General features: G+C 40.6%; 1 protein-coding gene across 1 annotated transcript; it reads left to right on the top strand.

Annotated features, from left to right (window-relative positions):
* Window positions 1-4,610: 4,610 nt before the first annotated feature.
* On the top strand, window positions 4,611-16,435 carry LOC145452664 (uncharacterized). Its single transcript, XM_080330838.1, has 4 exons — window positions 4,611-8,313; window positions 12,530-12,674; window positions 13,253-13,362; window positions 16,193-16,435. Exons 1-4 carry the CDS (start codon window positions 8,062-8,064, stop codon window positions 16,433-16,435), a joined length of 750 nt encoding a protein of 249 aa, XP_080186964.1. The 5' UTR covers window positions 4,611-8,061.
* The last annotated feature ends 398 nt before the right edge of the window (window positions 16,436-16,833 follow it).

Raw genomic sequence — 16,833 nt, 5'->3', positions numbered from 1 at the left:
TATCAAGCAGCCAGTACGATTTGAGAAAAGAAGTCATTTTTGAAGAGCCCTAATATACAGTTTGAGCATTTCATTGTGCATTACGATTGGGACAAGCTTTGAATTGGTAAACGAACTCGGAAATGGTTCGGCAGCGCATCGCATCATATCAATTCGTTTCAACTTTCTAAAGTTGAATATTCTGTCATTTCTTTAGACCAGTGGTTCTCAACCTTTTTTAGACACGCCCCCCTTTATGATAGTGAAAAATTTCGCGCCCCCCTTATCGTCATATCACAAAATCCAATCTGGATGCTAGCAACCCCAACAGATTGTTTGGTGGCCTGGAAGGTTATGACTGTTGATGAGAGAATTCAAAAATCTGAAATTCGGTGTATATATAGAGAAACATGCGTGAATTGGAGGTAAATTGCCTTCTGATGCCTTTCAGATGCTTTAACGCCCCCCAGGTTGAGAACCACTGCTTTAGACCGATGTGTTGTATATAGACTGAAGCTACGTAGTTAGTCTGCATGAATTTGCAGTGTTAAACGTAAGAGTGAGCAATAGAACACCCTTTGGCGGGTGTACTTAACTCAATGTTCGCCCCTCGGTTCAGAATAAATGGCTATACGCAATTTGCATTTCAAAGAGCGGGTAAAATGCAATCAGTTTGACAAATTCAACTTAACTTGTTTGAAAACAAACGGCTAAAAAGTAGCGTCAATAGTTCCCGACACTGGTTAAAATACGTGAATTATTCTGTCAAGACAGTACTTCTCAATTTCAGTGTTTATCTAAATCTTTAATCTGATATGTATCCAATTAACGATGTGGCTATTAAAACTAGATCGTATAATTGAGGAAGGTGGCTTCATGTGTCGTGCTACTCAGAAATCCATGTGATAACGGCATATTGAAATTGTCGCATACACATGTTTTGGTTTGCAGCTACGGTAATTTACAGCCTTTGTTTGAATTTGTTCAGGGGTGGCCTGCTTTTCGCTATACATGGCCAGATTCTGTTTGTGGATATAGCCTACTGCCGCAGTCCAGTGTTCGGTAGCGAACTAACTGGGCGCCGGATATCCCATGTTAAAAGATCCGTGCCCGATGAAGTATGGACTAATGTGTTTGTTCGTATCGGCTTGGGCGCGTCGTGATCGCGAGAAGTCATGTTATGAGTAAATACTGCGATTCATCGAGTCCATATATGAATTTCGTCATTTGTATTTGTAGTTGCAGATATTGCTATCTTGTATTTGTCCTTTCTCGACCCCTATCGTGTGAATCATCATTGTTATTAATGAGCGTATGTCTCAAGTACAAATGCATACGGTACGTTAGAGGCAGCGTCAGAACCGGACGCGGAATCCAGTAGCCCAAAGCAACACATCGCATTTAAGAAGATATCACGGAACAGAAAAAATCAGCTCGCCCGAATCGTCACTGACCAGTCGAACGTATTCAAGAGGATGCATTCAACCTAGAGCGCAATGAAAACAACCCCATCCGGCAGTCACGAGACACGTCAAATCGACGAAAGCCATGGTACGAAGTATAATTTCTTGGCCGATTCAGAACACGTTAAAATCGTAAATAGATCATCTCTATTTTATGTACATTCCCTGATACCTCGTATGGCCCCGACACCAGATGTGGTCAAAGTGATCAGCATGAGCATTGGTACTCACGGGAAGTAGAAGTAGAAGTATCTATTTCCAGTATAGAATAAATGATTAAATAAAAAGTAAATTTCGTTGGAGGTTCCGCTTGTAGCATTAATTCAAAAGTGGTTGATTTGGAAATTTCAAAATGAATATCTGCAACTTCGCAAGATGTCACAGGACACTATAAATACAGCAAATTTCAAAGATGTATTTGTTTTCCATCTTACTGTAGCTATTTCAGCAATGCTGCTGTGACAGTTTCATTCATAAATTGAAAAACCCGATTCCCAAACTTCTGTGTACTTTGCAGGAGCTAAAATGTGTATAGTAAAAGTAGAAGCAGTCTAAAAGGATGATCTTATATCAAATTACCCGGGTAGGCAAAACCTAACTGAGTGACCCGAAAAAATACTGTGCTGCCAACATCTGCTACTACCATAATCAAAATTTACGGACTATAATTAGGTAACAACATTTGCATTACGTAGTTACTAGTACGGACACAGAATCTGAGTATATAAAAGTGTGCATAGCAGACCTGCGCAAAGTGCGGCCTGCCACTCGATTTTGACCGGCACGCGAAAAGTAGCCTGGAATTTAGAGCATGAAGTGTACTTTTGAATACTCTGCGTGAACTAAAACCATGGGCCGAGTTCCGTGTTTAGGAATTGTATCGGCATTATAAGAAAAACGCGTTGAAATATAAACACTCGTCGGTTAAGGCCGAGAGAGCGCGGATTTCTGAGAATCTGCCACGGAAGCCGTCAATTCAACAAGGCTAAATACTAGGGATGGTGTGAACCTCTAAAAGGTTCTGGTTCGTGTGAACGCGAACCTTTTTGAAAGGTTCTGTGTGAACACGAACGTGAACCTCATGACGTCACGGGACGTCATATTGCTAATTCCAACCTATCCTTCAATGAAATGATAGCCTATATTAATGTACACAATACCTAGCGACGATTTGGGCAGCATTACGTCACAATGCTGAAATACATATTGACGTTTTAAACGTCGCCAAATGTATCAACTGGGGCAATCAAATGATATAATAATCTCATAAAATCAATATCTTCCGTCGCTTTCCCAACAATTTTGACGAGGACTTACCAGGGAATATAAGGGAAGGAAAGGAAGTAGTTTATTTTTGTCTTTGATGTTCTTGCGGCATATACACCGACTCATGATATACATACACACGATCTGCGTATATGCATACCATGAGTAGGCTACATGATGTGCATATGCCGTCGGGCAAGGAAGATGCAGATTATAGCCTTGTAGCAGGGTTGGGATGACTCGAGTCATGACTTGACTCAAGTCAGACTCGAGTCACCTTTTTCGTATGACGGATCGGAAAATGTATTCGGCGTCTGAGTATTGCTACATTGATATTGAGCAGAGTGTGAAACGGGTTTCTATACTTGCTCTCGATATTACCCCGTTAACAAGTTATACAGCAGTAGCCAACGCCTCAATCGCACCGATTTGGTTTTAATGATCCAGTAACATCATATGAAGTAAAGATTGACCCCATACGCCTGCTAGATTGATTAGTGGAATAAGCATTAGGGATGGTGTGAACCTCTGAAAGGTTCAGGTTCGTGTGAACGCGAACCTTTTTAAAAGGTTCTGTGTGAACGCGAACGTGAACCTCATGACGTCACGTGACGTCATATTGCTAATTCCAACCCTACATTTCAATTAAGTGATAGCCTATATTAGTGTGCACGATACCTAGCGACGACTCGGGCCACATAATGACACAATGCTTAAACACATATTGGCGTTTGAAACCTCGCTATATGTATCAACTGAGGCAGTCAAATGATATAATACTCCCATAAAATCAATATCATCCGTGACTTTGCCGACAATTTCGACGAGAAGTTGCCAGTGAATATAAGCTTACGCCTTAACGGTCTTCACCAGACCGGACAATGTATTCGGCGGCTGACTATTGCTACATTGGGCAGAGCGTAAAACATGTTTCCATATTTGGCACCGATATTAGGCGACCCCACAAGTGATACAACTGTAGCCAACACCTCAATCGCACGGATTTTGTTTTAATGATACAGTAAACATATGAAGTCAAGATTGACTGCTAGATTTATCACATCAGAAAGCGATATCAATCTCATTGATTGGTTGAATAAGCATCATACGGTGACTGCAGGTACTGCATGTCGCTCGTGATGTTGTGTGATTGCGGGTCAAGCTCACAGCAGAGAGTCACTAAATATTCATAAACGGGAAGCTGGATATTTCGTGCAAACTTTTGTAACAAAGCCAGTAAAATCTTTTAGATTGTCAAGGTGCATGCTCGTTTTGTGTTGATTTTTTATGCTGCCATCGTCATGCATAGAGTAGCCCGCAGTTGAAATGCAATAAATTCGAACCAAAAATATCATATTGAAGTGAAAATTGTAATATATGAAAAAGGTTCACAGTGCAGAACCTACCATAGTTCTGTTGTGAACGCGAACCTCTAAATTCCCGAGGTTCACACACAGAACGCGAACGTGAACCTCAAGTTCACACCATCCCTAATAAGCATCATTCGCTGACTAGGCCTACGTAGCTTATTTCGATCGTGATGTTTTGTGATTGTGGGTCAAGCTCGCAGCAGAGAGTCAATAAATATTTACAAACGGAAAGTTGGATATTTCGAGCAAACTTTTGCAACAAAGCAAGTAAAACTTTTGAGATTTTCAAGGTACATGCTCGTTTAGTGATGATTTTTTATGCCTATAGCGCCATGCATATAGAGTGGCCTGCAGTTGAAATGCAATAAATTTGAACCAACGATGTTGCAATGAAGTGAAAATTGTAGTATATGAAAAAGGTTCACAGTGCAGAACCTACCAAGGTTCTGTTGTGAACGCGAACCTCTAAATTTCCGAGGTTCACACACAGAACGCGAACGTGAACCTCACGTTCACACCATCCCTACTAAATACCATTGAACACAGCTCGTGAAGCATTGTAATATCCCAAATACCTTTTATCATCTCTATAGAAAAAAGGTCTGGGGGTTTATGTGAAGAATGATTCATGTTTCACATTGTTTTGGTAAATTAACCCTCGCTTTTTCATTGACTAATTTTCACACATCCACTTATAACAGCTTGTGTTAAAAGCGCAATTCACAATATATGGTTAGAAATAAAATAAGCCGTGAAATATAATTAAATTTTTTGATCAGCTTGAAAATATGATTGTTCACCCCATCATGGTTTAGAACTACCTACTCGTTCTGCTTGGCGAACAATTTAACTCCTTGAAATGTAACATAGTGAATTAGGGGTTGATCCCAAGTGAATTCCCTGCTAACAATCGTTCCTTATGAGTTGCATGTTCCCTTTACAATCAACAGGTAGTTCGTCTCAACATAATATAGCGGTGTTTGTTTGACCGAATTCGGCCAATACCCTCAGTGGCGATGGAGTAGACCTATCTACAGTTAATAAGGAATTGACGTCTATCGCTGTACTTGACGTTGACAAAACCAAAGCTAGAAGCAGTACTAGTTAGACTGCAAGTGGTGATGGGTTGGTGGAAGCTGCTACGTTACCTAGCGTCGAGACTGGAAGCCCAGCTGACGCACCTCGGGACCAAAAGAGTCCCTGTCTCTCGGAAGGATTTAACGCCGTGTGTGGAGGAACCAATAACACAAAATTACGCCGGGTGAGCGCTGTGACCCCGAAATCCTTGCGTGCTGAGCGAGGAAGCCCCGCTAGCACCAATCAGGAACAATGTATTCAAAACAGTCCTGAAAACAACGGCCACTGCATTCGCCACGACAAATATGTGGAAATTGTTTTCGACGGCCACATGGCCGCAGCTGTCGACATCCAGACAGAGGTGGTCAAAGTAGTCAAGGAAGCTACTCAAGTAGAAGTAGAAGTAGTGACGAAAAAATATACTCAAGTACGAGTAGAAGTACTTCTTCCATCAGCAACCTAAAACTACTAGAAGTAGAAGTAGAATTGACTGACTTTAAATCTACTCAAGTAAGTAAGTAGATGTGAAAACGATCCTAATCGTTCACATGGATTGTCGCACATTGAGCTATGCGAAAGGTGCCGAGCTCGATTCATATTGATGCATGCCGGAGGAATCCAACTTTCGACAGCATAAGCATTCGTTTGCATTATGGGGTGAAAATGATAGTATTGATATGGAAATGCGATACTAATCCTATTTTTCTCTAACAGCACGTTATATGAAATATTATGGTATGGCGCCCTCCCCATATTATAAGGCCCGTAGGTTAGTCGAAGAGCAATACTGAGAAGTTGTATAGGATACGGTGTAAACACTTTGCGCGATTAGTAATAAACGTTAATAAAAAATATGGTGGACCGTAAAAATGTCATATTGTGTATTTTTATTTCCGGAAATTGAAGGCATTACTACACTTGCTTTTATACTTCAACATGAATGTTATCCAGACAAAAGAACTGATGTTAATTAGAACTCAAAGTATATGATACTGGGAATTGAAAGTGAAATATAAATACTACTTCTAAAAGAGGAACATGTACTTCATGTCTTTATAGTCCAGAAAGTTTCAAACGTGGTATTCTAAAACAGCTCTAAAACTAAAAAAAGTCAGAGTTCACTTTGCAGATTAGGACACGCCATGGACAATGGACATGCTAGATTACGAAATGATAAGTATATGCTAGATTGCGAAACATCAGTTTCGAACGTTGTGATGAGCCATATATACTATGATGAAATATTTCATATGGACGAAGGGCGACAATGTGGTGTGAACGGAACCAGGCCAACCCGCTACTTAAATTATATTCAGCGACACTATCGTGAAATCAAACCGGATACACCGTATCTACTGCGCGCGAAGCGCGACGAAAATTCTTGGCTTTACCCAACTTTTATGAAAATTAAATGTTAATACTCCTTGAAAACAGCCCCGAAATTCCTCAGGCTATCTGCCTGATTGCAGGATTGAGCTACTTCTACTTGACAAACTGAAAATAGCGAAAAGTAAGTAAGTAGATCACAAAATATTACGAAGTGGAAGTAGAAGTAGCAAAAATCAGATCTACTTGAGTAAGTACAAGAAGTAGAGGGAACCTACTTGAGTACTTCGAAAAAGTAGAAGTACTTCGTTACTGACCACCTCTGCATCCAGACTGATGATCATGATTATGTGGATGAAGAGGAGTCTGGAGGCAATATGTTAGCCTCTGCAGAAAAAAGGCGCCGACGGGCATTGAAACCGTCGGCGTGAAGATTGATGCGGGCACGCAGCTTCTTCAGAGGCAGAAACAATCGAGTGTGGAAGCCCCACTAATTACAGAGACCCTCGCCCTCTCTCCACCGACACCAAAACCGCGTCATGGCCTCTACAGACAGGGTCGCGGCCCGATAAAGACGTATGGACTATACGATGAAACTAATAAGGAAGCAAAGACATAATTGCAACGGTTAAGGTTATGCAACCGAGTAGTTGAACTTGTCAATCTCTGTACAAGCCTCCGGAACGCGTGCTACAACTTCTAAAGGACAGGTTGGGCCAGGATCTTCAGACTGCAACCCTAAGAGATCATGCGGGCGTAATCTCTTCTGATGAAACATTATCAAATAAATAAAAGATACAAATGAGACACTAAAAGGTTAATGATTCACTTGTACGTGTAAAGATGTGCGGCATGTAGGCCTACATGAGTTCCAACCAACTTACCTAATTTTTCATGATATCGTCCCAAGTCGTTCGAAGGTTATTTTTCCCCATCCTAATCTTCAGTTGTGCACGGAGGTAGTTAGCGCGACGAATCCACTGACATAGCTTATATTCTGGTCTGCTTATAGGATAGGGTTACCATACGTCCTCCTTTAGTAGGACTTGTCCTCCGTTTTCGGGTTTGGAAAATGTCCTCCGAGGACGCCTAAATGTCCCACTTTTTGAGATTTCGTCCTCTTTTTTAGGAATTTTGACCGAAATTCCACTGAGATGCCGTAAATCAGCACCGAAGTGACGCTCCGGCGGTTATTTCGGGAGCTGAGTGAAACGTTGACCTTTTTTTGAAGTGAAGGAAAAAACAGTGTTTTGGTCGCTGAGCGGAAAGTTGACTTTTGTTTTTTAGTCAACCGACTTCGAAGTGAAAAGAATTTACCATTTTCCAGTATTTTCCACCGGTATTCTAAATTTGAAAATTGTGAAAAAGTGTCCTGCTTTCCCGATCATAGGACCGTGCATAAATTCTTACCTAACATTGTAGCCTACATTACACAGAAATACGCTTGATTTAATAATTGTAGGGATGCAATACGATGTTCCCGGATTTACCGTGCGATATATGCATTTGATACCATTTATTGATCACAGGCTGCAAGAGCGCAACTTTAGCTTAAGATTTGACGCTAGATTTACCCAAGTATGAAGATATTAATAGCTAGCATGATGAAATCTGGAACCCAGACAATGCGCAAATGCCCGGAGATATTGGGATACACCGTTGTTGATTACGATTATCATGCATTTGTTGATCGAGAGGAATGGAAAAAAATAATGATGTATGGAAGTGAGAAGGGACAATTTTACAAAATGTACAAGGACATCGACGTGATCTGTGGCTCACCGGTATACTACTACTGGAGGGAAATCCTGGCAAAATTCCCTGATGCGAAGGTATAAGTTAATATTGAACATGTTCATTTCATATATGTGAAATTGATACGCTGCCCTTTGTCCCATGGGCCAACAGACAAGACAGTCCGCCTTATGTGCTGATGGTTGCTAAAGTTCTCTATTTCCTCCTCGAAATTAGGTAACGATCGACATATAGCCAAATAGCCTACTTCTGGAGGGTCATCCAATTGATTGTCTGTCCAGAGACAGGCTGAGAGTGCTCCACAACCTCTTCTACGCTGCCCTAGCTCTTCAAATCAACATTTTGTTTCGCCGAGTGAATATTTCACCTATTAACGGGCTGCCATACCGTCCTGATTACGAGAAACCGAGTGCATAGTTCAGAGGCCGGCAACCATTTGTGTGCAGCGCGCCAAAATGTCAAAAAATGTAAAATTTTACCATCTTGCGTGCCAAACACTCAATTTATTAACATTTAACGTTTCAAGCACGGCATAAAATCTACCGTTTTCTGCTGCTGTCAACGGCAGCCGTTACGCCAGTGATTCTTGAATTATTGGTCGCGAAGGGAATAAATTTTGGTCGCTACCTCACGCGACCTATCGATTACATGTACGTAATATTTACATAATTTATTGTCACAAGGGTTGTAACCGAGTTACAAGGCTCCGAGTCACAAGTCAATCTCACCTTTTTAGTTTTGACCAGAGTCAAGTCGAGTCATTTTCAATTCGCCACCAAGTCAAGTCCGAGTCCAAGTCATCGAGCAGAGGTTCGAGTCCCAGTCATGGTATTATGACTCGAGTCCGAGTCCACGTCATTGTGTTGACTGCTCAGTTACGAGATAAAATCTTAATAAATCCACTGTTATAACTCTGTTTGGTGATATCGAATGGTTCGCATTTATAATATACAAATTTTCCTCACTTTTAATAGTTTCTGGTCGCATTTTTAAGTACTAGTACCAATAGACGAACTCCCAATAGGGCGGTTATACTTTACTACTCTTCGAAATTACAATGAAACCTCGCTCTTGGCCGTCTGAGTCTCGAGTCATATGACTTAGTTCGAGTCATGCGTAATGACTCGAGTCCAAGTCGAGTCAATACCCATATTGACTCGAGTCGAGTCGAGTCATTTCCGTATTTTGAGAAAATGACTCGAGTTAAGTCGAGTCATCAGAAAATCGTGACTCGAGTCTGGCTCGAGTCGAGTCATCACTCGAGTCATTACAACCCTGATTGTCACTCGCAATGATCGATCCTCTGGTTGATTTGGCCGTTTCCAAGTCCACTGTTTTCGGTACCATCTCCAATAAGTGACAGGCCAATCAGTGTTGTTACGATGATATGGTCTGATGACGATGAAAAAGTTGCCCACCCCTGTATCATTCAAGTCGGTTTGGTCTCACATTAAGGCTAGTGCGACACTAGATTAGTCTGCAAGCGTCACGGTAAAGCGGTAAAGATATATTGGAATCGCTTGCACACCATACCAAACTAAAAGAACGCGATTCCAAATTCGCATTTCCACACGGCGCTCAGTATTTTCCTCGGTGGGTCTCATTTGATACGTGCGGCTCAAGCTGTGGGCGCTGGACTATTCGGTGCTGGTCACTTCGGCACCTTGGTAGTGTCAAACGTTTTGGCCAGCATGCGGTGGTTATTTCGTTTCAAGTGGGGTTTCAAAGTTTATAACAAAAATCAATTTAAAACATACATTTTCAAAACAAGGCTCTTATTTAAAACATCTTTTTTATTGTTTATAATGGTTTTTTTTAAAGCCCTGACGTCACGAATATTCAATTGTGACGTCATAGTCATTTGACATTGACAATTGAAAATATAGGGAAAAAAGCTCCTTTGACGAAATATATGTATTATTGCTGTTGAACCGACTATTTTGAGGGTTCCAACTATACTATATCGATATACGTCGACCAAATCGGGTGGTAGGCTAATTGTCCGTAGGCTCATACAACATGTTTTTTGTAAAGTATTTACACAATTATGGCATAATTTTACAACTTGAAAAAAAAACGCAATTTTGTTTTTTTAAAAAGGCCTTTTTTTTAAAACACTGTTTAAAACATGTTTTAAACAAAGTGTTTTAAACCCTAGTTTCAAGGTTATATCGCCGCCAATCATTTTGACAGCGCATACACCGCACGGGAGTCGCATGATGTCCGAAACTTTATGTCCAGGTCGTGTCTTCTATAGCTGAAAATGCCCAGCGCCGGAATGCCGGTTCATAAGTTGCGCTCCCGTAGGCTGCACAGTGTACACTCCTTGACTAAAGCATCCAAATGATTACATAGGCCCTACGATATTCTGTTGACGTTATTTCATAACTGCTACAACGGATGGCTCATCCCTGTACATTATGCATAGCTTTTAACAACATTTTCTATATACATATATATTTATTTATTGGGGGCTCCCTCATTATAATCCAGACATCAGTTTTCAATAATTTCAAGATAAGTAAAATCGGCCCTAAAAGACTCTATTTTATGTTGACTTACAAAATAATCTTGGATCACCTACGAGCTTTGTAGATTTTGAAAACTTCTGTTTCACTTTTTGCAAAAACATGGTCTCAATATGTCATTCGCACGAAATCATTTGGCGTGCCATGAAAAATCATCCAACGTGCCGTAAACGGCACGCGTGTCGGGGTTTGCCGACCCCTGGCATAGTTCATGCCCAGTGGTCACAAATAGCATAAAAATAATGTGTAGACCTGGGCCTAGGCTACAGCAGCACCAGGTCTGCCACACTACCAGCACCTAACACGTTCGCCATCCACATTCGGAGATATGCATACCGTACCGTATACTAGCTTCTTTGCAATGACGATGAAATAGCAAAATCCAAGCGATGGAAAATTTAAATTTACAAAATAAGGGGTGTAGGCTACGCCACGTTATATCACTCGCATTAGCTTGGAGTAGCCAATATTTCACAAATTTTTACGGATGACATTGACTTACCGCAAAACGTAGGAATCGAGAGAAAACGTGAACGATCTGCGTCACGAACGTCACTATCCGCAAAGTTCGGTATTACAAAACTGAAATTAGCGCAGATTTCTCGCGGTAACGTACCGCTTAGCTTCTAGCTGGCGGAGTTGAATCCGCGCTGGAAATTGCAGCTTTTTGAACTGCAAAATCTCAATATTCTACTTCAATAAAGTAAAGAAGTGAGGCAGTAATCGATCTAAAAGGCCATATCTTGTAAGTTACCCAATTGGGTTACATTTCGTAGGCCTAACTGTTAGTAAAATCAAGCGAAATAAGGCAGTGGCAATATATCATCATCATCATTGGTTTATTAGCAATTTTATCAGTTCAATACACCACAAAAAATGCGATACAATGAAAAGAAAGGAAGATGTCGAAGCGACTAGGAGTTGTCTATGGAATCGGACACCCACCTATAACGCTTATGAATTGAATTCTCATATACGGACCATTAAGTGCGGGGACTGAGTAGGCTACCTCGCCGTTTAAAGCCTGTATGAATATAACGGGGACTTGAGTTCTATGTCGGAAGCATGCTATTATAATCTTAAATTATAGATTACTAACCTCGCTAGGTTAGTAATCTATTGCCAAATAGACTTATTTAATATCCACTTTTTAACTTTGGCTAGCATATCGTGTGGTCGCCTTGTCAATAAGTAATTCGCTGCCGAACGGTAGAATTCAGTCCGATTCGATAGGCCTATAAAGTCGTTGCGAATTACAATCAGGGCCATGTTTCCAGAATGTTATACATGTATTGCTCCAACTGTATCCTCATACGAAGTTAAAAGTCAATGCACGCCTGATACTTGACGCAGCGGCCTAAAGCAGACAAACTATAATGTATCGTACACGCCTGTAATTTTGTTCTCCTCGTAGCAAAGAAGGGTATGAGGCATGCGGGTATTCCCATTTCCCTGTATGCGAAAGATTATCGCAGCTAAATTACAAATCGTTGCTGACCACACAGCATTATAAACCCTCAGTGGATGTCATCTTTTACTGAGATTATCGACTTCGCGAAATCACAAATTAGCGCGTTGATTGCGAAACGTTGTGTTGCGTCTGGAATTACGAGAGTTTACGTGAGTTCAAAGCGCTCCTGCGTGAGCTGGCCGCGAAATGTTTTGAAATACCAATTTTTACATTATGCGGCAATCGCATTAGAGAGAGCTCGTTACCGCTGGCGGAGATTCTGATTTACCGCATTGTTTTGTAATGTCCCCCTAGGTTATTCTCACAACAAGAGACGAGGAGGAATGGCTGAAGAGTTATGAAAATTATTTTGCAAGAATGCACTCTACTTGGACCGACGCACTCACTCATAATTTTACCCCCACTGGTAGAAAGGTTATGGACCACTTTCGCACACTCGGTGAGTTGGTTTGTATATCAACAGTGTTCTGCACAATGTGCTCTGTTTGTTTTCTGCAACCAATATTTTTATATTCGACAACGACAGTGGGCTATTAGGCGTATGGAGATTAAACATGATGAAACTCTTTCTTCGGATTCCATGGACAGAGAATTGAAACATTTATGTAATGGGATATATGCTGCTGTCTTTGTGATATTTTAACCGGTATGCATTGTTCTATCGAAGTTTCTGTAAGGACCGCAGACTCCTGTTATTATACCAGCAACTCAATTTTGACTGTTGGATTTCACGTATTACTTGCCCGTTTAAGAGAGTTATATAATAGGCTACTTATACAACCCTTGCAATATTGCGACGTAGGGTGAATCGAAAGTCGACCACGAATTCACGCACCGCATCACCCACCACACAATAATAAACTTTATGCGATAACTGTGACGTAATAAATTCCAATTTTTGAATTTTTCTGTTGTGGGTGGCTATTTTAAAATAAAGATTTTTGAAATGCGGCGGCTCGTGCACGAAACTGACCACCCCTGGACCGTCGACAATATAGCTAGAAAATATGCGTTTAGGTCGCCTGATATTCGCGTGTCCGGAGCAAAGGATGTTCCAAAGAATGGTCAATCCGAACCGACAAATTATGAAAAGAAGATACCGGGAACATGTCGCTGACGTACTCACTGTAAGTATATGAGCAATAGGGAATCAATCTCCTGCATCTTTTTCTATGTATAGAGCAATATCTTCCACCTCTGTTAATATACTAGGGTTACCATATTTTGGAATTCTGAAAAGAGGACACTTTTTCAGAATATTCAGACTTGCAAAACCGGAGGAAAATACTGAAAAAACGGTAAATATTTCCCACTTCCATTTCCCACTTGACTAAAAAAAAGATCAACTTTCGCGCTCGTTAACCAGAATACAGTTTTTCTTTCACATTATCAGGTGGTTGACTAAAAATGAGGTCAACTTTCCGGCTCAGCTCCCGAAATACCCGCAGATGCGCTGATCTAGGGCTTCTCAGTCGTATTTGGCCGTCAATTTGACCGAAATGCTCAAAGAAGAGGACAAAAGGGCGTCCTCCGAGATCACTTTCAGAAAAGTCAAAAAAGAGGACAAAGCCTCTTTTAAGAGGACGTACGGTAACCCTAGCTAGTACGTTGACGCTGATAAATAGGGCGACAACAATACTATTCGTGCACTCAATAGCCACGTCATAGTTGATCTCTTGGTATGTCCTCAAATGGTTACTGCTAGGGATATTTGAACGTGAGGTTCACGTTCACGTTCAGTGTGTGAACCCCAGAAATTTGGTGGTTCACGTTTGCAAACGAACCTGGGTATGTCTTACGCTATGAACCGTTTACAAATATTATAATTTTTCAAGTCAACATACCTTTTTTGATTGATTTTTTTACATTTCAACTTTGAACCACTCTCTTCGTGGCGCTGGTAATGGAAATTCATCACAGTGTCGGGATGACTCGAGTCATGACTTGACTCGAGTCAGACTCGAGTCAACGTTTTCGTATGACTTGACTTGACTCGAGTCACTTTGGAAAAATGACTTGACTTGACTTGACTCGAAGCTTCAAAAATGCGCATTGACTCGTAACTCGGAGCAAAATTTACGAGTCAATTTCAAGTCATCAAGTAAACGGTGTCGATTAAATCACCCTATCTTGTGTATGTTCGGATTGTTCGAGATACGCCGGTGTCACTTGTGAGAGCAACCAGTCATTCACTGATCGTACGATACACTGATCCTCGATTGTTAGATCACAAATAAATAAACCGCAAACTAAACAATCACAGCTTGCGGTGTAGTAGCCTAGTAGTAGTATAGAGATTCTACAATCTCTATAGTAGTAGCAGTAGAAGATAACTCTAAATAGCAATGTGTCTCTGTTTCTTAGACGGATCAATGCTTACGTTGCGCACTGCGCAGTGCTCACCTTTACCAACATTTATGTATGATTTAAATCAAACAAATGAAGTTTTTGCGTTTATATACTCACGGATATGTAGATGTAGATTAGGTCCTATATTTTGGCTGATAATAACTGACTGTAGCATGTGACTGTACAGTTACTCACGTATTTTATTAACAGTTCTACGTGTGCGTGAGTGATACAACGTCTTTTCGCATGTATATTTACCTAGATATTCGTTATCTGATTCAAGATAAATGATCATCATTGATCAATTAATCTGTCTTTCACACAGCTAGCAAAGTGTATTGACTTTGAATCATCACTCATACATAGAAAATTCAATTTGACTTGAATAGTGACTTGACTCGTGACTTGACTTGACTTGACTTGACTCGACTTGACTCGAGTCACCTCCAAAAAACGAGTGACTTGACTTGACTCGAGTCACCTTTGAAAATCAATTGACTTGACTTGACTCGAGTCAAAATCTGCAATGACTCGTGACTCGAAGGTAGTGACTTGATCCCAACACTGTTACATCACTAAACGAGCATACCTCGCTCCTTTTTACAAATTTATTAACTTTGTTAAAATAGATTGCTCGACATTTTCAACTTTCCGTTTGTAAATATTTATAGTGACTCTCTGGTGTGAGCATGACCCCTAAAACAATTATCATCTATATTTGGCATCAACGAAATTGATATTAAGAAATCATCGTTGTCTAGGGCTACCCTATGCCCTCCTATAGGAGGATTCGTCCTTTTTTTGAAGAAATGTCCTCTTTTTAGACAGTTTGTCCTCTTTTTTGCCTGAAATGCCCCAAAAGATCACCAAAGACGTTAAATTTTGGCCCAAAAGATAGACGGCGGGTTACGCGGGAGTCAAATCTGAAAAATGACTCTTTTTTAATCAACCCGATGAAATTGGCTTTATCAATATGTTTTTCTATTCCGCTTCAGTAACTTTTGGAGGCTGCGAAAAATGACATCATTTCCTGATTTCAAAATATGGTAAACCTATCGTTGTATAATGTAAAAAAATGTAGCATTCGAGTTCGAGCGAGATCTATCGTGAATTGATATGTTTGTTGTGTCATAAAAACCTATTTCGCCCGATTGGAGTGTTGGCTACACTGTATAATCATAGTGCCATACAATGGTGTGGCAAAAACATATCTCACGGTTTACTACGGTTGGTTCTAGTTCTAGTTGCGGATTTTAAAAGTGAGTAGTTTCAGTTCAATAATTGCGTGACATCGCGGATCCAATGCTACGTCACGACTATAGAGGGCACCGGAATGCCGATATCTTCTGAGACAAGATACAACTTCAGTCCCATATGCCAGTTCAAATTTTTAGGCAACAAAAGCATTGTTGTTGTGTCATTTAACATCACTGCGGTTCTTGAATCCCGAGTTGAGCTGGTTAAAATCAAGTTCTTGTTAAGCCTACTGTATTATTCTCTCGATTCAGTAGCTCGTGCAGAATACTATAGCCATTCTCTTCTGAGACTTGGACAGATCGTCGACCAAACGACTGTATCGACTATGTTTCCTCCTTTGCATGCTTACAGAATTGTGAGAAGGAGAAATTACTTCACTTCACATTCTCTGACGGTTGGGAGCCGGTGTGTTCGTTTCTTGGCAAAGAGATTCCAAATCAACCATTTCCGCATGAAAACCAGAAAGGTGGCCTGGCGGTATCAATGTGGCAGAGAGATACGTTCGAGACACTAAAAACAGAACTGAACTACATCATTGCAATAGACACTTACGTGACCTTTGACACGAACCAATCAAGTCGCAGCAGGATGTAAACAAAGAACAAGGCCGGGCAAGCTTACAATGAGCTCTTATGGAAATGGATTGAAAAATGAAGGTTTTTAGCAAAATTACATTGAATTGGGGATGGCTGGCCTGAATGAATAGTAATAGCGTAGAGCTAGTATGTAGTTGCAGCGTTTTAATCTAGGATGAACATGAATGGTGGCAAGTACGCATCAGCGTGCTGTGTCCAAATGCATGGATTTTTGACAACTTTTCGGATTAAGTGACGATTATTGTATACTATAATATAGGATTGTGGTAATGCATATTTTGACGATTTCCTAGGCTTCACGTCTCGAGCAAAATTTTCAAGCATATCTCATGTTCAGAAATATATGCTATAAAATATAGCTGCTGCCACACATTACAATTTTGGTGGATTGATTGA

The sequence above is a fragment of the Botryllus schlosseri genome, chromosome 12, assembly GCF_051294905.1.
Source record: "Botryllus schlosseri isolate E-star chromosome 12, Bs_hap1, whole genome shotgun sequence".
In the NCBI taxonomy this organism is placed as follows: domain Eukaryota; kingdom Metazoa; phylum Chordata; class Ascidiacea; order Stolidobranchia; family Styelidae; genus Botryllus; species Botryllus schlosseri.
Note: the sequence above shows the minus strand (reverse complement) of the source record. Positions and strands in the feature narration are given on the sequence as shown.

Excerpts from the sequence above, each read along its gene's own strand:
- LOC145452664 (XM_080330838.1), top strand. The coding sequence starts at position 8,062 with ATGAAGATATTAATAGCTAGCATGATGAAATCTGGAACCCAGACAATG. Across the intron at positions 12,675-13,252 it reads GGACCACTTTCGCACACTCG|GTCGCCTGATATTCGCGTGT; the intron begins GTGAGTTGGTTT and ends ATATGCGTTTAG. Across the intron at positions 13,363-16,192 it reads ATGTCGCTGACGTACTCACT|AATTGTGAGAAGGAGAAATT; the intron begins GTAAGTATATGA and ends GCATGCTTACAG.